Consider the following 22,321-nt stretch of genomic DNA (forward strand, 5'->3'; position numbering starts at 1 on the left):
CCTTGGTTGTTCCCCTGCTCTCCCCTCGCTCCGAGGCGTCGGTTCGGTGTCAGAGGGCCCGGGGGTGTTGGGTTGAGGTCGGATGGAAGGTGGTTTGGCCTCCGTAGGTCACCCCCGGGGGTTTGGTGGCCTCTCCGAGCAACCCCTGAGCTTCTCGGAGTGTCTTGGGTGGTCGGTAGGGAGGTGCTGGGCCGTGGTGGGCTGGGGGAGGTGATGGGGTGGGTTCTGGTGCTCCCGTCCCCGTCAGGGACATCAGGGACATGCATATTGACCCCAGGGTGAGCATGAGAACTTTAGGGTGTTGATGAGACCCCACAAAGGACGTGCCTGTGCAGATCTGCCCGTCAAGGGCTTTAAAAGTGGCCTGGAAACACTAAACTGTTTGGTTCAGCTGGTGATATTGGACGTGACTCCTTTTCCAGTTTAGCCCCTGTGACTTGAGCAAACCCCTGGGAAGACACAGTGTGACTTTTTCCTGGAAACTAAACTGGTTCAGCTCGCAATATTGAACATGACTCCTTGTCCCATTCAGTCCTCGTGACTTGAGCAAACCCCTGGGAATACACAGTGTGGCTTCTTCCTGCACCTATGGGAGAAGTTAAGTCAAGCAAACAATTAAGGTAGAAAAGGCTGTAATAATCATCTAACCTGGAGAACAGAGAAAAAGTTAAGTATTGCTGCACCTGGAAGACAAAAGAGTAGAAGTACAAATATGACTCAAGTGTGTGGCAAGAGATGCTGCCTGGACTTGAAAACTGAATCTATTAACAGTCCAAGTTGGGTGTGCACATTTCCCCCATGATTTCTCTTCCAGATGGAACAACCTTGTCCTACTACTGCCCCTTACAAATGCTTTTGTTCTTCAGTACAATATTTAATTATCCTCTAAGCTGGTGGCCCCTAGGCTGTGGTTTGTGGATCATTAATTGTTTTAAAAACAGACTGGTTGTGTGAGGTTTTGTTTTCAGATGTTTCCAGTTCTTAAACAGGTCTCCAGATTTCTCTTTGCCTTTTTAAGAAAAAAAAAAAAAAGGGTAGAAAAAACATACTTGGGGAACTAAGAATAACAGGAGCCATGCCTAGGTTGAGATTAAAAGAGTGGTTTTTCTCTTCTGTAATTTTTTTGGTCTTTATTCTTAGGAGATTTATTGCAATTAACCTCTTTTTTACTCTGTTGCAGATGCTTTAGGTTGTACTTGTATATCAGCTCATGATTGCCAAACTAGCTCCAGAGGGCTTCTTGGTGTTAGCTCTTAGACCAATAAGGTGTTTAATATGAACAAATTCTCAAATCAGAACCCACAGTTTTGATACAAGTGAAGAAAAAGCTGATAATTAACACTGTCAGCACAGATTTCCAGTTGCCTTCAGCTGAGGGGAACAGAGCACTTCTGTCCTCTTCTCCTGGGTCCCTTTTGTCTCTGGCCAAGCAGGATGCAACAGCAGGTGCCTTTGTGCTCCTGGGCTTCAGGCTGTGCTTGGCTTCTGCATTTCCATGCTGCCCAGAAAGGTGCCACCCCTGTTCCTGAGTGCCTGGGAGGGCAGTGCTGACTGTGGCAATGGGAGAAGTTTGCTAGTGCAGCTACTGCAGGATTATGCTCTGCTAACTTTGGGTTTTGCAGCCTTTTGTGCTTTAAATCAAGGCGAGGGCACTTAATGCAAGTTTTCTCTATTTAATTATAGCAGCTGTATCAGTATGCATAATGGGCTGCTAATATATTACTCTGGTGGACAGTAGGATTGCTAGTGCACAAAAGGTGCTGACTCAGATCTGTCCACTGTCCTTGATTTGGCATCCTTGTCTTTCCTCAGTTTAGTGTTTTATGTCACTAAGGGCTTTGATTTAAGATACAGCACCATCATAAAAGAGGTGACAGCAACAGCTGAGCTCTCTGTTAAAATACTGTATATTATTTATTTCAAACTGTTTGGGTATATAGGCATTTTCCTGGAATTTTATTACCTTTTATTGGAGGCCATTTCAAGATTTTATTACTTTTCTCTCTGATTTTGTTTATGTGTCAGAGACTTGAAAATAAGGGAATTGCTTAGTTGTCATCTTCAGTGAGGTGTTTAGAAGATGTTGCTGAGTTTACGACTCTGCCCCAGAACAGGAGGCAGAACAGACTAGGTGGTAGGGCTTTGGCCTGGGCCTGAATTTTCTGTTTCTCCCCCTCCTTTTTGTGTGGCTTTGGGCAAATTGCTTGTCTGTGGTGGTGAAGCAAATATAGTGCTTGCCTGTTGTGTTGAGGGTGCAAAAAGCTGAGCTTCAGGAAGTGTTGCAATGGGGTCATCATTCAGAGAGGGGTGGGAATCCAGAACTTGCTGTAAATGACTGGACTGAGTGAACTGCCCTGCCATGAGGATGTGCCAGGTCCTGAGGAGCTGCTGAGAGGTGCAGGCAAGCTGGAAACCCAGTGTTGCTGGCAAAACAGGGCTTATGCTGTCTCTGAGTGTAGGTTCAAGAGTCTAATCCCATTTTTTGCATGGTGTCTTTCAAAAATGGTAGAATATGATGCCATAAATCTGCCTAGAACATAGGATTTTCTGCCTGCAGCTTCCTGTTGCAGGGAGCAGTGTGATGCCTCTGACTTGGTGTTACCAGTGTTGCCCTTTTGTCTCTCTGGGACATACAGGCCCCCTTGCCTTCTGTGGTTGATGTTTGCTTGTTCTTCCTTGCACCCCACTTTCAGTCATTTGAGCACAGGGCTTTCCCACAGGCTCAGGCAGGTTAGTGGGGAAGAGCTTTGGGCAGGAACAGGCAGGAATTCCCATCTTGCCAAAGAAATTGAGCTTACTTGGCCTGTGCACAGATAGAACTTAGTCCTGCTGTCCATGGAGGGGAGTTACTGCTCTTTAAGGAGGCTGCAAAGAGGTTTCCCCTTAAAAGATTTGCAATCAGGTAAAAATATTTGGCTGGAACTCCCTGTTGTATCAATATATTAATTGAAAAATTATCCAAGAGCCAGTTTAACCCCTCCACCACCACCAGGAGGAGGAGCATCAATTGTGGAGTAATGTGTAAGGAGAATCTCAAGGCTCCTCAAAGTCTGGACCAGCAGCTGAAGTTGCATGGGTGTGATATGTGGCACTAACAAACCACTGAGCATCTCTCTCCCCAAGCACTCTTCTGAATATTGTGACCTTCAGCTCTCAGGTGGGAGCTTCATCCAAGGTTTCTTGATTTCCCTTTTGGCCACAAGTGGAGACATCTGCAGACACTTCCCATTTGGAGCTGCCTGGGTCATCTCTATAGGGTTCATGAGTATAATGCCTGCAGGCAACTCTGCATGCAGCAGCAATACTAGGGAAGTATTTCATGCATTCTGGCTGTCTTCTATTTTTAATGCAACTGTAAATGAGGTGAGCTAAGCATCAAGTGACCTGTTGGCCCCCTGGAGACCATCAGTAATTATTTTGTGGATACAGAATGAGAAACTCTTTGCTTGAAATACTAATACAGGCTCTGGTCTTTCTGCTGGTTGTGGGGAAAAACAGCTTTTGAGGCCCTCCAGGGAAGTACCAGGAAGTCCTTAATGGAATGCCACCTTCCAGTATTTGTCAGCATTTAGATATTTAGCTAAAAGTCCCCCAGCTTCAGCTGTCAGACTTGTGTTCCCTCTGATGTTACATTCCTGGTTGGTTCCTGATGCATTATGAAGTCTTGCAGCAGAAAGAGGGGAGCCAAAACCTTTCCTTTAATCTTTCCCACAAAGCCACTTCAAGCCTTTTCCATATATCTTAAAGTAGCAAACATGGCACAAGTGCACTTTTCCCCCCCTCTTGATGGATGAAATTTAACTACTGTTCCTTGATTTGTGTTAGTAGCAGTATTCCCTGATGCTAGAACTGCCTCTGAATGCCAAATCTAAAGAAACTGCTGTTGTGTTTTGATGATGGCAGTGGAAAATTAATATTAAAACAGAATATTTTTTTTTAATCCAACTTGGCCAATTTTTGCACTTTAGCTGTTGAACTAAAGAACTGCCAAGCAGGCATTTTCCATACAGATAATGAATTTGCATTTTATTTCCATGTTTATTTTGCTTTTTAAAACAAGTGGACCAATCCACCTCTGAGCACAGGAGAGAACATTTACACTAGATAACTCCTGACTGATTTATAGAATTAAACTGTTGCTAGCCCCTTCTCTTTTTACTCTATGAAATGCAATATATTGTTTTAAAGGCCAGCTGAGATGTTCTAATTTGAATGAATAGCTCACTAGGAGACAGTCAGATGTACAGAAAATTAATTTCAGTTGCAGTCACTCACACCCTCTAACACTTTAAATGAAAACATAGTGTAACTAATAAATATTTCTCAGCATGGACATGCTCTCTTTAAAGCCTGATTAATTATTCCATCCTCAGTATAAAATCCCCACCCTGTTAAGGTGAAGAATTGTTAGTTGATTTAAGCACTTCACCTGCCTGAACACTTGAGTGTATTTCATAAAATGTTTGAGTGCAGTTTAGTTTTGCTTGGCTGACAAAATGTTCAACCAGCACTCTTTGCCCATCTCCATGACATACCTGTGTCTGTTTAAATATCCCATCTGTGCTGGGCTGTGTCCTGTGTTACTGGGGACTTGCTGTGCTAACTGCATCCCAGGGGCTGTTGCATGTGGAGCTGTGGTTCTCTGGTTGCTACAGTCCTTCATCCACCATCCCTGGGGGGGTTATGTAGCTCTTCCATTACAAAAAAGTTCTTAAAAAAAATAAAATCCCTATGTTTTGTTAAAGTTCATTCAGTCTCACAATGTCTTTTTCATTTCGGTTCGATTAATTTTACCAGTGATCCCTGTGTGGGGGAAAAAAAAAGGGCTTTATTTTCTATTAGAAAGGGGCACAGTCAGAGCTGGTGAGTCCTGACCCATGTTCCTTGGCTCTTCCAGGCAGGAACAGAGGCAACTTCACTTGCAACTTCACTTACACCTTCTCCTGAGCTGCCTTCAACGAAATCTCTGTTACCCAAATCTCAACCTGCTAATTGCTCTGTTGAGGCAGTTGTTAGCACTGACCTTATTGCCAGAATGTGGTTGTGCCTTTGGAGCCTTGGGTAGGTGTAGCCTCCGTCAGTCCTCTGTGTGTGACCTTACAAAGCAGGTATGTCTGCTAGACTTCCCTGCTGTGAGGAGGAAGGACTTTGTCCTACCAGTACACCACTCAGTGGAAAACTACCTGATTCCCACTGGTACCAAATCCATTTTACACTGGCTATAAGATATTTTCCATATTTGACATTTTCTTCCTCTGAGTTTGTCCCCTTGCTTTCCAGAGGACTTTGGAAATAATTAAGCCAAGTCTGTTTATCTGAGCTTTGTGTGGAAGCAGGTGAATTTCAGCCTTAATGAATAAACATCCCTGTAGAAACCCTAATCAACAGAATTTTTCTTGATACTGGTGGAGGCTGAAGCGTTTGGCTGGGTAATAATATAACATTAAGTGAGAAATCATTTGCTGTTTATCCCTGTTAGGTAATGCATGCAAAAGAAATGAGCTCCATAACAAAATTGCTTCCCTTGCATCCCACAAAGAAAACACAGGGATGCAGAGGTGCTAATAACTGCCAGAGTGCTAAAATGAAGGTAAAACAAGACTGAGTTGTGTTAGTTCTTTCCCTCAGAAACCTTTCCTCTGGCACAAGAACAAACTACCCTGAAACCGTCAGAACCCAGGATTTCTTTATGAAAGACTCGTTCCTTTGCTTTGTTCTAACAGAAGGAAATTTCTTTTCTTTAGGTGAAGTTTGGAACCTGTAACACTCCCAAGCCAGGCTTCTTTGATTTTGAGGGAAAACAGAAATGGTAAGAGGAAATTCTTGTAATTCTTAACAATTTCTGGCTCTGCTTTCTGCTTCATCTTGTCTATTGACAGATTCAAGACATAGAGGATGTCAAATCTGAAACTCTGCTACTGAACTGGTGTTAAAATCTTTTCTTTAGTAGGAAGATGTTTGCTCCTATGCTTGGTGCAGACATAAAATACCAGACTTTTGTATTTACCTTGTTCATCCAGATTATCCTAGATATGAGAAAAATTTTGTGAAAATAGCCACAGCTTTACAAACAGCTACACTTTGTGAGCACAAATCATGTTCCAGCCTGGATCATGATCCCCTGAAAGATGCTTTCATAGCAGAGTTCTGGATTGACAGTGCCCATTCATGGCTTTAGAGAAAAGTTGACCATTTCAAACTGCATGGCTTTACACCCCCTGAATGTATTTAGATGAGTCTGTTCACTGTTCCACTGTTGACACTATAAAAATTCATTGTGCTGTCTCTGAGTGGCTAACCGATGTTTTCCTCTCTCTTGTAGGGAGGCTTGGAAAGCCCTGGGAGACACCAGCCCTCATCAAGCTATGCAGGAGTACGTTGCTACAGTGAAAAAACTGGATCCCAGTTGGAATCCACAGGTAGGAAATGTGAAAATATTGTTCAGAAAACAAACCAGCATTTGTCTTTGTAAAGCTGACTATGGTTCAGCTTCACACAGACTTTAATTGCTTCATGGCAAACTTCATTTTGAGCAGATTGAAGTCTAAATTAATTTTTTTAACTCTACTTTTGTTATGACTGAAATGTAAAGAACCATCTCGTTCGAAATTATCTTCATTACAGTGAGCACATGCACAGGGTTGGTTTGGCCATAGTGATCTAATTTCTTTTGCTTCATGCTGTATTTAGCATGTAAAGATACTTTTTATCCATTTCTCATCTTTCTCTTTTCAACTACTACTTAAATGTTGATCAATACAAAGTAATCTCTGTGAAAGTGACATGAACTGAATGATCAATTCTAAAAATGTTTCCTTTTTGTTTCCATGCAGCAAATTACCAAATCTGATTATGATTAGGTACTCCAACATAACAAGTGTATTTAAGTCCTGTATGTGTGTGTTATAGGGAGACTGCACTGTCATTTTAATTAATCTGTCTTTCATCTACCAGGTTTATTACTTGATTAAATATTTAAGGATATCTCCCTGGTTATAGGCTTGTATTTATATAATTTTAAGAGGATTGCTCTTAAAGAAAATGTGCTGCCTTTGATTGAAGAAGGAGTGGAGATAGTTCAGTAATAACAAAATGCTGAAGGCATGGTAATTTCTTTCATGGTAGGAAATTGATTCTCTTTTTGGTCCTGTGCTTCGGAAGCAAAATTGTGTGTGAGCACAAGACTATGAATCAAGAATTTGATTCTCAGTTGTCTTCTGATTCTGTTCTGGAGGCTTAAAAGTAATTGTTTTTTCCTCATGAGTTCATGCTTCAATGGTGTGGATCCTGTTTTGCAGCAAAGAAATCTTGTCATTTAGAGGAAACCCCTTTTAATGCTGTTGGGGAAAATAGTTTTATATGCTGTGTTGTGCAGTGCAGTTGGCCACGTGCTCTCTAAATTCTTGTCCCATCTAAAATTCTCATACAGGAATAAAGTAATTTTAAAAGTATCCATATACAATCCTGAATGAAGTGTCTAGCAGTGAGACACATGAATATTTACTAAACAATGAGGAAAAAACCCAACCTGAAACACCCAATGCTTTCCTGAATTTTTATGGGTAGAGCTTCTGTTCATAAAAAGACTTCTCATGCATGGTGACAGATTTGATTTGGGGTACATGCTTCATTTTCTTGCCTGAGAAAATACTTATCGTCGCAGGTGTGACATGAGTACAAGTATCTAAAGGGTGGGTGCAAGGAAGATGGAGACAGGCTCTTCTCAGTAGTTCCTGGTGTAGAACAAGGGGCAACGGGTACAAGTTGGAACACAGGAAGTTCCGTTTAAACATGAGGAAAAACTTCTTTACAGTGAGGGTGGTGGAACACTGGAACAGGCTGCCCAAGGAGGTTGTGGAATCTCCATCTCTGGAGGTACTCAAAACCTGCCTGGATGCAGTCCTGTGTAAAGTGTTCTAGTGCACCCTACTTCAGTGGAAGAGTTGGACTGGATGTTCTCTAAAGGTCCCTTCCAGCTCTAGCAATTTTGTGGTGTGACCTTTGGGTTACAAAGATACCAGCCAGGAAACTTGCTGAGGTGAGGATTGAATATGTGTGGGCATGTTTCTTCCCACTGCTGTCCTTGCACAAGCCTGTCCCCAGGACTCAGCAGAAGCTTGGCCATGCTGGGTAGTGCTGTCACACTATTGTATTTGCTCATCCATGCATCTCTCTATCCTCCCTTTTTTGAATAGTTGGTGCTAGAAGTGTAGACTTGCAGGAAAGCAATCCTGGAGCCTGACTAAAAGGTTCTGTGGAAATGGCAGGGCTGAGTTGTCAGAGTGGTTTGAAGAAATGTGCTTTTTCTTCAGATGCTTTTGTGTCAGTGTTTCACTAGCTGTCCTTCTCTCACTCAGGTGACCATGCATTTATTTCTTGGCTTTTTGAAGCCAATTATTTTTTTCCTCTGAGTGGTCTTGGTGCACAGAACTATAATGCTGAGGAAAATCCATAGGGAGTTGCCTGGTTTACTTACCCTGCACTGCTGCACAGGTGCCATGTTTCTTGTCCTGACTTTTTCCTTTGCCTTGCCCATAGCTGAGCTAGGAACCTGTTAGGAGAACAGAGCATTTTGCATTGAAAGAACATGCTGAGTTGCAGGAAGACCAGGCAGAGGAAGTTACATTAGGAGATAATTCAATTTAAAAGTTAGCACTAAAGTAGAGGTGACACATTACTTTCTTTAAAAGAAGTTCTTTGTCCTTCCTACTGCATCTTCCTTTAAATTCCACTTTTATATGAAAATCGGGAGTCTCTCACTCATCTCCTGCTGCTCTGTAGTATTTTTCTGGGGCCACGAGGGGGAGCTCTGCTCTTTAAAATTATGGAGATGCATGTGTCAGGGGATAGAGATAAAATAGCTATTTTAGTCTTCAAATTTCAAATTGGATTTATAGAAAAGATCTGTGGGTACATTACAAGGTGCTTCATCACTGTCATTGTGTCTCCTTTACATGCTTATCTGCTGGGTTCCTTTGAATTTTCTTATGTACAGTAGATCATGAATGAAATACTCCTAGTGTATTTGGTTAAAAGCAGTATAAAGTGCTTGGTACAAATTAGAAAAGTTCAGCTTTCATATCAATATGAATCATCAATAGTAATTACAGTACAAAGGTGTTGAATTTCTCATTATGCAGCTTCATGACTTCTGCTATTGTAAAGCTTTCTCAATATTGCCTACATTTTTCTCTTCAACAGTTCATTGCATCCATTAAAGTTGTTCCTGTTATCTTAAATCCTCCTCAAGCTTCTGTTTCATTTATTTGCAGTTTTTAATGTCTTAATCCTTCAGTACTAAATATGCAAAATTTAAAGCTTAGAAACACCTTTTTCGTAGTTTCATTTTTCCCCAGCAGATTTGCTGCTGTTCTGCAGCTTTCAGGCTGTCAGTATTTTTCTTAATAAATAGAATGGAACTAAATGCAGTGTTTCTTATGCAGTCCAAATAGATCCACTTCTTCATTCCTTTGTCTTGATTTTTACATTGATTCATTCCTTCATATTGACCTTGCAGTTCCTGTATTAGCACATTTTCAACATCAGACTGTAACTGCTATAACTTCATAATCTTTGCTTGTTTTGGATGGAGAAAAACCTCAAACAAAGTCAAAGCATTCTGATGCAGTAGAAGCACCCCAAGTTTGTGTTCAGAAGCAATGGGAACATCAGTAGAAGCCAACATCTGACTTCCTACTTGCTACTCCTGCATGGAGTTTGGAGCACCTGCACTTTCTTAAGAGACAACTGAACACTGAGAAGCAAGTGGCACAGCTGTTTTCTGCTCTGGGAAGCAGATACGTTGCTTTTGATAGTAGTGGCACATCTGTGTGCTCATCTCCATGCTTATTCCCAATGTGTTTTAGTTTCTTCTTCACCCTTGCTGCTAGCAGGTTGCCTGGTAGTCATGCCTGATCTTTCCTTTCAGAGCTTTGACTAAAACCTGGGAAGAAATTATGCTAGCAATTTTGTTTGCTAGGAAATCCTTAAAATAGCCTATAACCTAAAGGGTATTGAGGTGAGATCCATTGTCTTTTCATGAAACTGCAGGGACCTCCTTGCTGGATTTACCTTGAACCTAGAAGTGTAGAAACAACCATCACAGTTGCCTTTCTGGATGCTTTGCAGTTAGGTCTTCCTCTCTTGGCATGGGTCTTACTGTGGTTTGTGTCCTAGGTTGTTTTGTTCCTTTTCCCAAGAGTAGCTGTTGGTAGGAGGTCGAGACTATGCTTGTCCATTCTAGTCTCCATTCTCTTCTTGATACAGTCTTCCTTAGTCATCTTCTACCTTTTAGCACATCTTTTGTTTCTTGTTCTTCCTTGTGAGTCATTCCTTTCAGTCTGAAGTTCCAGGCAGTGGAAAGGTAATTGCTTGGGCCAGCTCAGCTCTATTTGCATATTTCAGAGACATCACCTGTCCTTCAAGTCTATTCACTCTTCCTCCAGAACAGAGAATAACATATGAAGCAATTCTCTTGTGTTCTCTATCCTCAACCAGAAGTATTTCATGTAGTCAACACCTCCCAGTGCTTTGGGTCATTTAGAGAAGTGTGTTCTGGCTGCTTCACTTCTTACAGGTTTACCTGTCTACTTCCTGCTTTACTGGTGGCTTTTGGTGTTGCTTCTAGTGGCTTTTGATGATATATGAGTTTGGCAGTGATATTTGTCTGCCAGCCACCTGCAGCTTATTATCTACATGTCCTCATCCCTCTGGTCCCCCCTCCTGCTGTGGCTCTGTTACTCACTGGCATAGAGCTGTCCTGCAGGCTCAGATGTGGGTTGGGGGTTTAGGGAGGTTCACTTTGCTTGTCTTTCATCTTTATGCCATAATCTTTGTTCTCGTGCACATGGCTGTCTCTGCTGTTATAGCTGGGCACTTCTAGTATTTGCTGGTTTTAAGACAGTCTTAGTGACTATTTCTATTTCCCCCTACACTCTAACATTCTAATTTGTTGTGGATTTGATATCACGCATTTCTACTGGCTTTCAACATCCAGATTTTTCAAACCTCAGATTGCCATGGGGGTTTATGACCACAGGCACTGCCTGTGTGGAGGTGGGAGCAGGACAGCACCTCTCTTGCTCAGAACCATTGTGCACATCTCCAACCAAGTTGACATTGCAAGGGATGTGGGTGGAGGTGTGTCCACCACCCTGCAGTGAGGTGGTTGGGAGCTGTTATTGATTGTTCTTTGTAACAAGATGGTTATATGGCACAGCTCAAACAATAAAAATAAATAATAAAAAAACCATCCAGATTTGCTCATCAGTTTTAGCCTTCCATTTGCTGATTGCAGTTTTGGCATCTCTTGATTCTAAATATTTCCTTTTGTTATTTCTTATATTGCACATTTACCAGCTAGGATCTCAGTAGCTTGTCATGCTACTAACTGAAGTGACATCCCTCCCCAGACACTTAGAGGCCTTCTTTCTATTTGCTTTGACTGCTGAAACTCGCTGGAGGGCTTAATGATTTTCTATTTCCTTATTAAAAAAATAATAATAATTGGCATTTTAATTTGACTCAGCTTCACTAACAATGCACTTAGTAAGATTTCTGCTGTGTAATGAGGAAAGTTGTATAGTAGAGGTCTGAGGAGCACAGACATGTCTCCAAGGCAAAGCAGGAAGAGAGCTCAAGTTCAAAGAAAAGACACATTCACCAAACATCTTTTTAGGCTCTTAAATGTTTGAAATTTCAGTGCTGATGTTTGCAGGGGAGAAAGCTGCCTGTGGATTTTTTTTTCATCTATTCTTCTGTGCTTTGAGTGGAGGAGGATTCATTTCTCTGTACTCTGGACCAAGTAGTCAAGAGGAGTAAGAATACCTCTGTGCTGTGTTGATCTGGGAGCACAGAGTCCTGGTGTTTGAAACAGCCAGGAGAGGACCCCTGGGGAACAGACAGTCAGTGTCAAAGGAAAAGAAAAGGAACTTCAGAGTAAAATACCAAGTGCACTATTGCTGCAGGCTCAGAGCAGTCCAGTAAGCTGGAAAACCTGCAGGAATAAAGCAAATTGATTTGCCCAGTGGGTGTTTTTGCAGAGGTACTGCAGGGGGCAATATTTGATAAGGTGGGTGGCCAGTTTACCCCATGCACAGGGCTGGGCTCCATTCATCCTTCTTTATGTTGAAATCACCTTTCTCGATCACAGTCTAAATGCACCAAGCAAATGTGGAAAAGCAAATTTGGAATTTGAGGATACAGAGAAAAGCAGGAGAAACAATTTCCAGATGGACAGAGCAGCAGAGTTTGTACATGTGCTTTTTGTAGGTTGCACCAGGTGTTACTGAAATATTATAGTGATTGATCTAATTTGATGAGCCTCTTGTATTTAAGTAGGATCTCCAAGGCAACATAAAATTTCAGTAGTGACTCAAATAGAAACGGTGTATCCAATGGTGTTAAGACAAGCATTTGGAAATCCAAACGTGAACTTTGCTTACATTTGGACTCATTGCTTGCCTGTTTGTGTGTGGAGCAAGAAGTTTGGTCAACTTCTAAAGCTTACATTTGTGAATGGTAAATTACACAGTAGTTTCAGGCCAAAATCTGTGGATTTCTTGGTTTCTATTGCAGTCTGTTGGAATTTATTCTGGAAATTAAGAAATACATTAGAAAAACTGTGGTCTGTAAACAAAATGAGTGCATCTCTCATGTTTTCCTGTTTTGTCTATCAGTCAAACAGATGTCTCCCTTGATAATCTGTCCAAGCAGCCACCGTTTATGGTTGGGAAAGAGCAGCAGAGTGGTGTGGGCAGGATTACAAGGGGGATGGGGAGAGCAGGAAGGGAGAGAAGACCTGTTTGGGTCTCAGCTTGTCACCCTCAGCAGTGCAGTTAGTTTGGGTTAACGTCTCAATTTATGGCTTGCTGTATTGCAAGGTCAAAAACTTTGAAAAATAGGGACTTTATTTCTTTTGTAGTAGAAAAGCCATTTAATTGCATCGTGTAAAGTGGGGGCTAATGGAATTATGGCTGTGCTCCTTAAAGCTTCCTGTGCTGTGCAAATGCAGCACGTTGGGAAGAGAGAAGCCTCCCTTATTCCTGCAAGCCACAAGCAGTGCTTGCCAGCATCTCTGCTCTCTGCTGTCCCTCTTTTTTTCTGGGTTTGTACAGGATACTTGTCTGTTGATTCACCCTCAGTGAATTTCATCTTTGGGTTTGTTTTTACCCAAATTAATTGCACTTAAGAATAACAGCTGTAACAAAATGCAGGAGACAAGCTGCACAGTTCACTGTATGTATTTTGAAAGCTCTTATTTCAATGGGTGACCATATTAGAAGAAATCACTGAGATAATTAATGAACTCTAATCCACTTTTTCCACTTTAAAAATAAACAAAAAACCAACAACATTAAACCTAGCAGGCCTGTTTGTTTGGTTTTGTTGTGTTATTTTTTCTTTTAACAGAAAAGGCAACACTAGAAATTAAAAACAAAAATAAAGATCCACCCCAGATTTTGGGGCATGTAAGATTGATGTCCTCTGGGTTTAGGCAGCCTTCTTTTAGTGAACCACCCTGAGGTATGACCACTTATTACACATCCAGAGAGAGGTTAGGTCTTAACAGACAGAGGGATTCTCCTGCCCTGCTACATTTTGCCAGCTGTGCAAGGGACTGTCCCTAGTGTGCAAGCAGAGTTAGTAGCAGATGCAGCCTTCCTGTGGGAGTAATCTGTGCTGTGCATGGTTAACAAAAGCTCACAGTTTGTGTGCACCTTTCTTGTACATTCAAGACCACAGGCAGAGCAACCCACCTTGTTTTATCCAAGTTGGGAAAATGGCAGTTTATTCGCTGCACAAGTTAAGGCCTTGAGTGTTAAGCAGCATGAAAAGAATCTTTTTTTTTTTTTTTCCCTTAGCAAGAGGATACTTTTTGTGTCTGTTGTGTAAGGCAGTAAAATATCACTCTACAAACATCAACTACATTTCCCTGTTCTTCTGCAATAAAGGCAGAAAGTGCTGCATCCTTTGCTTCTCTGTACCTTCTTGTGCGTAAACTGTGTTGATGCTTTAGGTACTTGATATAGGTCCTACTCATAAACAAAGCTGTCCAGAGGTTATTTGCTACCTTTCTGTCCCTGTCTTTGCACATGTAACTGTTTATCAATTTTATTCCATGCAAGATGGAATAAAACTCAGGGCACACCAAGTAGGAGGTAGTGTGTTGCCTGCCTGCTTTGTTATCCAGGCTACTCTGCTCTGAGCAGCAAATCAAATTCAGTTTCCTATTTATACTGGTTTTTTACAAGCAGCACAAGCTCATGGGCAGTGCACGTCCTCGCTCAGTACTGTGACAATAACCCTGTCGTCCTTTGGACTGTTGTTTAAGTGAGGGAGCAGATTAATAAAATAGTATGTGTAAGTTGTGTTTGTAACAATGACAGCAGAGAACACAAGCTGGTGCTTGTTTGCCATGAACCCGGGGCCTGAGGATGGAGTTGTCAGAGGTGGCCTGAGGATGCTTTTTTCTTGCAAGTAACTTGCATGCCAGGCTTGGGGTGCTGTGCTGGAGGGCCTGCCAGCTGGGGTGATCTGGGATTTTTTTCCCATGGACAAACTCTATAAATGATAAGGCTTTTTCTCCTCTGCAGCTTTATTTTATTGTAGAGCACAAAACGAAAGGCCAGCTCCAGAGTGAGATTTTTTGGTGTTTTGGAATTGTGGTTCTGGCAAGCTGTGCAGAAGTGAAAAAGTTAAAATGAGCAAGTGTCTCGTAGTAGAAATATAAACAGCTGGAATATGTGTCAGCCTCCCACCCCCTGGGAGTCTGTTGGATTGTTCTCTTTGATTTTACATCTCTGCAGAAATTTATGGCCTCGGCTCCTTTATTTATGACATTGCAATCTTCGTTCAAGCGATTGATTGAAATATAACGGTGCCAAGCTGCAAAGCCTGTATTTTAGGAAGGCTGAAGTTTAGAAAGCAAACCAGAAATGCAAGCAGTCATTTATTGAAGGCTGCACTGGAATCCTGTACAGAGCTTGCCCATATTTTTATGTGCCTAAACTTCTTCAAAGTAAAGAATTACCACAAGGATTTATACCTCTCCTCTCTCGCTCCTTTTAAGTTGTCTGGCCATGCTAAAAACATACAGAATGTTAGACAGGTAATCTTACTGCCTTTGCAAGGGCTAACTTTTGCTTCTAACAATATTAGCCCCTATTTTTCCAGCTCAGATCCAGCAGTGCTGATGCACTGTATTGTTAGTGGACTGTGAGCAGCACCATACATGCTCTTGCAGCTACTTGAGAAGGTAACAGGTTTTTTTTCTGGAATTGTAAGCAAGAAATTAGGAGGCTCTTCATTTTTAGCTAGTGATTTTTGATTAGGCATTCAAGCAAAGATGAAATATTTTTTTTTCCTTTTCAATAAGTCAGTGAATGAATTTGTATCATCTTGCAGTAATTAAAATCTTTTCCTATCTGGACTGTATTCAGAAAAAAGAATCATTAGAGACATAGCTCTGCCTTGCTGGTGTTGAGTGTGCTACTGCAGCACAGCAGTGCCTGTGGCATCCCAGTGTCATGATTCCTGGCTCACTGGTGAATTGAGACACTGCATGCTAGCCAGATAGGCCAGAGGCAACTGGGAAAAAAAATAATCAACCAAATTTAAATATATATATCAAACTCCTGGCATGTGAGGTTGACAAGATGTAACAGAGTGGGGCATTTACAACATTCTGTGCAGCGGGGACCTAGTAGCTTGTTTCCTTCCCCTTTAATTGCTGTTCAGCAGTAACAGGTTTTGCTGTGGGGTTGTAATGGACAGGCAGAAGTTCCACAGTGCCTGGTCATTCTGTGATCCCATGGTTGTGGGGTTGGAGGCACCGGACACAGCTGAGCTATGGAGTCTTAAAGCTTCACTTGAGCAAGTGCTCTCCTAGCAGAGAAAGCATCTCAGTATCAGAGAAGGACACCAGATCAGGCTTAAGCTGCTCCTGGTCCTTTGCTGAAGGTTGTTACTGCTAATGCTGAGTAGACAGAAAATGGATGGGTGCTCATACTTCAAAAGAGCCCCAGATCTTTGCTTACATTGAGTTGACAAGGTTGAATTTAAGGTACAAACCCACAAGCTCAAGTGCCTGAAGTGAAACCAGATACTGCCTTATGCTGTTTCTGTCTTGAGGTGGCAGCTCCTGGCAAGGCAAGGAAGGGTTTGAAGTGTCACATGCAGCTTTCATTCTTCTGCAGATTTTAGCAGAGATGCTGCTTCCCCCCAGTAACTAAAATGTGGGTAACAAAGTATTTAAAAGCTTGCTGTTGCAGAGCAGCTGTGAGGCTGGAAGCAGAACAGAGCAGTGTTGTCACAACTTTCCTGTTAAGTTTGTTTCTGTACTGAAACTCCACTGGCTAAAATCTGTTGGAAAATGAAGCTTTGGGTAGCATTGGGTGATGCTACAAAATTGGAGTCCGGGGAAGTGGCAGCGTGGGCTGACAGAGGAGAGGTGCTAAACCAAGCAGGATGTGGTCATGGACAGCAGGGGCAGGGGAAGTAAGCAGGCAGCCAGAAGATGCATTTACAGTTGGGTCAGGGCAGAGAGTGAAGCAGGCTGAATGTCAGCTTGGTGTAATAGGGGGGTTGGAAGGGGAGGAAAAGCAAATAGGGAGCTTCAGGGGGAGGAGGAGAGGATCAGGAAGGTGAGAGATGCTCAGTCTTAGCTTCCTGCTGGGCAGGTTGTTTCCTAAGCAGCAAGGAGAATCCCTGACATCTGTGAACCCAAATATCTTCCTGGGGTGCCCAGAACCCCAGAAAAGGCTGATTTAATGCACCCAAGTCCTCTTGTCCTGAGTAGCAAAGGTGGTGAGTGAGGCTGGGAGCAGCAGCGCAGTCTCCTCTGCTTGTGGCACAGGTGGGCTGTGGGGAGGCAGGCTTTGGCTTGCTCTGAAGCTCACTTAGGAGCTCCTGGCAGCTTGTGATCAAACTCTTGCTCCAGTTTTGGGCAGCAACTCACCCAGCCATGCTAGCAGCTTGACTATTTTAAACAGGGCAAGGTGCAACTTTTGAGTTAAACTCAGTTTTCAAAGTAATTGAAGCTAATGCAGTACTTTGAACCTGCTGTGTCAGAGGTGGTTAAAAAAAAATCAGTCTTGGGTGGACATTACGGGTTTCTCTTACTGTGGAGTAAGTGATGCCTTGATTTTTAGGTGTGGAGATGTAGACCTTTTAGTTGTTGCTTCACAGGGCTACATAAAGTCTGGTTTAAAAGAGAACTCAATTAAAAACAGCATATGCTTTTAGTTGGGAGAAAGTAGCTGCAATTGTTTTTGTATAACATAAGCTAGAACATAAGCTGTTTCTATAATGAAAATACAGCTTTTAACATTAGAAAAAGGTTGAGTAAGTTATGTTGAGTTTGTTTTTCAGAGGAAGTATCAAGGAGGTGTTGAGTATAATTCTGGACATTTTGGCAGGATGTTAGTAACACATTAATGTCTTGTAGATGCTATTTGTCCCTTAGAGTGAAAAAAAGTATTATCCTTAAAGAGCAGGTATTGTCTAGTACTTAGGTAGTTGGGCAGTATTGTACCACATCACTCCTGTTGTAAGAAAAGATGTGTCTCTAGAGTGTCCTGTGAGTATTTTAATCCAGACTAACCAGCACAAAGGCATGTAAAGGCTCAGACACAGTCCCAGTGTACAGCACTAAAGGCTGTTCAGCAGGCAGCAGCCTTCAGATCCTGCTGCATCCTTCAGTGAAGAGTTACACCATCACTTCAGAAACCTTCTGTTCCTCTTGGGATGTTCTGATCCTTCTCTTGGCTGAGTCCATGGGGACAAGGAGCAATGAAGATCTCTTCGTTCTGCCATTTCCCTGTCTGCAGAGCTCATAAATCCTCCCTCTGCCTTCATGACCCAGATCTGCTGGGGGAAACAAATTTCAGTAGCACTGGTCAAGCAGCCCTGGAGCAGCTCCCTTTGTGAGTGGGGGAATTGTCCTCTACTGCTGCTGTGTTGCTGTCTGGCCTAGTGTTGGTCCAACAAGTAGAGGATGAACAACAACCTGCCTGTCAACAGGCAGGCTGGGGGCTGATGTCCTTCTTCTGTTTCTCAGAAGATAGGGGTGCCTTCAGCTTTCAAGCTTCAGAGCACACATTTAATTCCAAGCTATGTAGCTTTTCAGTATTTCCAGTTTGGCTCAGAATATATATTTTGCTCACACAAATGTCTGTATAAATCTATGTAAATTAGTATCTTCTATTAGATTGACAAAAACCAGCAATTACAGTACAGGCTCTGTTTGGATCCATAGCTTTGTCCCTTCTACCTGGGCCTTTGTGGATTTTCGGATGGGTGATAGGACAGAAATGATTGATTGTTTCCAGGACTGATGATCCAGTGCTTTGTTCCCCTCCCAAAAGCTCCCAGTTCCTGCAAGTTGCCTCGTGCTGGAAGGGTGCAAACAGGCCACTCACTTCACCCTGTGGTCTGCAGACATGGGGAGACTCCAAGTTACTGTAAACTCCATGAGAAGGATGTGAAGAAAGAGGAGTCTGCTGGTGGTCTTGTTTGCCACTTCCATGCCTGTTTTTCCATTAAAGAAAAGCTTCACAAATCAAAACCCATTGGAAGCCACTGCATTAGGTTTTTTGATTAAGCATATTATTTCATTCCTTATGGATGTTAAAATGTATAAAGTGAGTCATGAAATCACAGCTACTAGCAAACATAAAACCTCCTCTAAATTATGTTAAGCATTTTACATTTATTCCCCTCCCCTGCCTGTCTTTACTACTAATTTCCAACTGTGATTATGATGCACTTATTAATTAACTCATTTTAAATTAAATGAGTAATCTGCAAGGCCTTATTTTAGATCACAGCACTGTTTAACTATGACATTAATTATAGTATATTTGTGTCTATTTTTTGAGTGTAATCTGGAAAATATTTTCCCTGTCTTAGATTGTGTATTTTAAGATAAAATTCTGTGATGAGGTTCAAAAGAACCAGGAAACTTTTTTTTATGTAGCCACTGATAGAATATTAACTGTCCCTGCAATACTTAAAACAAAAAACCCAACCCCACATTATCCTGCAGAGCATACTGTCATTTTTTTTTTTATAGGACAGTTTGCTCAAATTGTACAGATTCTCAGTGGTCTCTTGAAAAAGCTCCAGGTGCTGAGTCATGTGCACGTTCTCCCTGAGCTGCTGCTGGGAGCCAAGAAGGATTGTTGAGAGAGGAATATTGAAATAGTCTGTTTATGATGGCCATTAATACGGCTGGTGTGGATGGCACAGAAGCCTTTCATGAGAGGTGGTTTTACAGCAGAGCCTGACAGGGAGGCTGCCCTCAGCCTGGGTGTATTTTGATCTTGTTTGGATGTCTCTGGCCTCTGCTTGTCTGTAAGAAGTGCTGAGCTTGTACGTTTAGTTGGGAAGGGAGAATTTTATGTATCCTGCTCAAGTGTATAATTCAGTGCCTAATTTTATAGGTGGTGAAAAAATAACTTCCTTGAGCAGCATCACCTCTGAAGGGTTAATATTTACCTCCTGCTGCAGGGAGCTGGAAAATCAGAATGATACAGGTGGAAAATACCTTTGGAAGAGGGCATTGTTTGTCCTCATTTCATGCTTCATTAGCCACCCTGCCAGAGGACCCTCCTGCATTGTTCTGGGGTCAGGAGCTCCCCCCATGCTGGGGGACAAGGGACATCTCCTTGTCCAAGGGCTCTCATCTTTGGACCACCTGCATTTGAGGTGGAAAGCACCCTCCTCCCCTTGGCTCTCCTGGCACTGGCCTTAACTAGTGAAGGAAAAGACGGCAGCAATTACAGCACGCACAATTAACGAGCTTCTAATCTCCAGCCTTGCATGTAATTGCTGCTGTCAAATACAATTAGTGTCTGCCCAAGTTCCCTTCCCAGGGGAACTGCTGGGCTGTGGCACAGAGGGAGAGGAGGGGGTTGAGTACCTGAAACTTTAGGAGAGTTTGCATTTTCTTATTGCCTCTCTAATAATCCTCGCTCCTCAAATTGTATCCAGAAATGTTAAGCCAGAGCAATAATGGGGACATGGTGGCCAGCAGAAGTCTACTGTTGGGTTAACTCTGAAGTGTCTTCTGTAAAATATGTCACCTGTGACTCAATCAGCTTAATTACAATTCAGTCAGCACACTTTGGGGATTTACTGGTACCTTCTTGTGAGCCTGATGGGGTTACAGGATGTGGCTTGTACTGTCATGACAACTGGGACTGGAGAGGTCAGTCACCTCTGAGGTGCAGTTTGGAAGTTGTGATATGGGCCAGGGTTTCTTTTGCCCCTGCCAGGCAGACCTCTGTAAACATCCAGTGCTTGCAACTCCAGGCTTGGTGGCTCAAGACCCTGGGTTGCACACCAAAGTCCTGCAGGCACCCTGTGAGGCCAAGGCAGATTTTAGTGGCTGCTGAAGGGTGCCGAGTTCCTGTTGAGTAGAGGGTTTGTTGTTCTGCTGCTGTGTATACACCCTTCTGCAAACTCGTAAGGTTGTCCCTGGCCCCAGTGCTGCTCCCAGTGCAGGGAAGCCAGGGAGCACACCCTGCAGACACCTGCACCTGGAGGAACAGGAAAGCTGTAGGAAGGTGAATTATGCAGGTTGGAATCTGCACTATGTATTCACTGCTGCAGAAATACTTGAAGGCTTGATTGTAGTAATTTTGTTGGGATTATTTCTTGTGTCCATCCCATAAAGTAGGATGCAGCTGCTACTCTGACTCCAGTTGCATCAGGCTTGGAAAAGAGGAGAAAACAATCAGTAGCCTCAGACGTGTAGCTCTCATTCAAGTTGTCTCACTTTCCAAGAAAACAATCAGTAGCTTCTGAATATAACCCGAGATAACTTCTTCCATTCACTGTGATGGCTTGGGTGTGAGATCCTGATGTGTAGCTCTCATTCAAGTTGTCTCACTTTCCTGTTTCCAAGATGCATGATAAAGAACTTAAGTCTTGACCACTTTGCCACTGTAACATTGAAGACAAGTATTTCCATGTGAAGAACCCCTTTGCCTAATGGCTTTCTCTTTCTTAAATATGTGAAATGACTCAAAGGTTTGGGGTGTGGAGAAAAGCCAGAGTGAGATGTGAAGGAATTGGGAAGATGATAGTTGGACTGTGTGACACAGCCACATGCCTTTCCAAACAGCTCTTGCTACTGCGTGTGTTAGGCATCTAGACATGCAAAACCAGCTAGACAGAGTTCTCATTTTCTGCTGGATAAAACTGGGATGCCCTACATTTAACCCATCCCTAGGATCTAGCTCTTCTGTTAACTCCAGGTTATGGTATTAATTTTTTTTAAAGCTGTACTGCAATTTGTGCTATGCCTGATGTCATGTCTCTGTAGGACTTCTCTGTACCTTCCTTTCTGTCAGATCCAGGAGTCCCTTGCCTATAAAATAGCTGTGTACCACTGGGTCAAGTTCAGTCCCAGCTTATCACCAGTGGTGGGTTCACTGGCATCTCTAATGAGTTCTGGCACATGAGTTTGAAGTTGAGTCATCAGAAGGGCCCTTGAAAGTGCCATATTGTTAAATCCGTTGTAGCCTGGTTTATGTAGATGAAAACAAAGTTTGGGCTCAGAGGTGAAAAATAATAAATCCCTGTCTTGTCTTCAGGGATACAGCAACAGGTTGGCCCACCAAACCCAAGCTCTGACAGGAAACAACCGTTCTTCCTCTTAAATGATAGTTTTCCACCTGGTTACCAAAAATGCAAGAAGAAAAATGAACCATGCTGTGATCATGAGACTTAAGACCAAAATAGAAGGTGAACTCAAAGCCTACACAAAGATGATGTTTGTCTCTAATTGTTTTCTGCTTCTATAATGCTTAGTATGATAAAAACTATCTTCTCTTTCTCCTTTATTTTTCAATCATGATTAGACTTTAATGTTGTTAAAGCTTATAAGTGAGTTTGAGCTACTGTCTCGTTGAAGAGAAGATGGAGCTGGAATTGTCAGTGAGGCATTGGACAGGGTTTTTTAATGTGTCTGTCATTATATGTTAACCTCTGAACTGGGACACGACGTCTGTTTTATGGCTGACAACAATTTAAAGGTATACATCTTGACATCATGGATAAAGGAGGAAGGGGGAGTGGAGGAAAAAAAATGAATTAATTATGTTAGCAAATATTAGTCCCTGTATTTCCATTTTGTTCAGAAAATGGTTGTCAGGCTTTGAGGCCATCTGGAGCAGCATTGCCAGTGACAGCCAGTCGAGATGCAATTGTACCTTGAATCGAGCTGGTCTTTTATTGACAAATACAGTGCAGTGAGGCAGGGATGAGGATGCTTTGCTGTCTGTTCTGGGGGGAGTGTGGCTTTTCTCTTGGCATT

The 22,321-nt window shown here is 42.5% G+C and overlaps 1 protein-coding gene across 1 annotated transcript in view; it reads left to right on the forward strand.

Annotated features, from left to right (window-relative positions):
• Positions 1-22,321, forward strand: part of ACBD6 (acyl-CoA binding domain containing 6) — a 101,267-nt gene that overhangs the window by 15,507 nt on the left and 63,439 nt on the right. The window contains exons 3-4 of the mRNA XM_009994667.1: positions 5,745-5,809; positions 6,323-6,419. Coding sequence (XP_009992969.1) covers positions 5,745-5,809; positions 6,323-6,419 — 162 coding nt within the window. The remainder of the gene's footprint in view (positions 1-5,744; positions 5,810-6,322; positions 6,420-22,321) is intronic.

Source organism: Chaetura pelagica, unplaced genomic scaffold, assembly GCF_000747805.2.
Source record: "Chaetura pelagica isolate M959 unplaced genomic scaffold, ChaPel_1.0 scaffold363, whole genome shotgun sequence".
Classification (NCBI taxonomy): Eukaryota; Metazoa; Chordata; class Aves; order Apodiformes; family Apodidae; genus Chaetura; species Chaetura pelagica.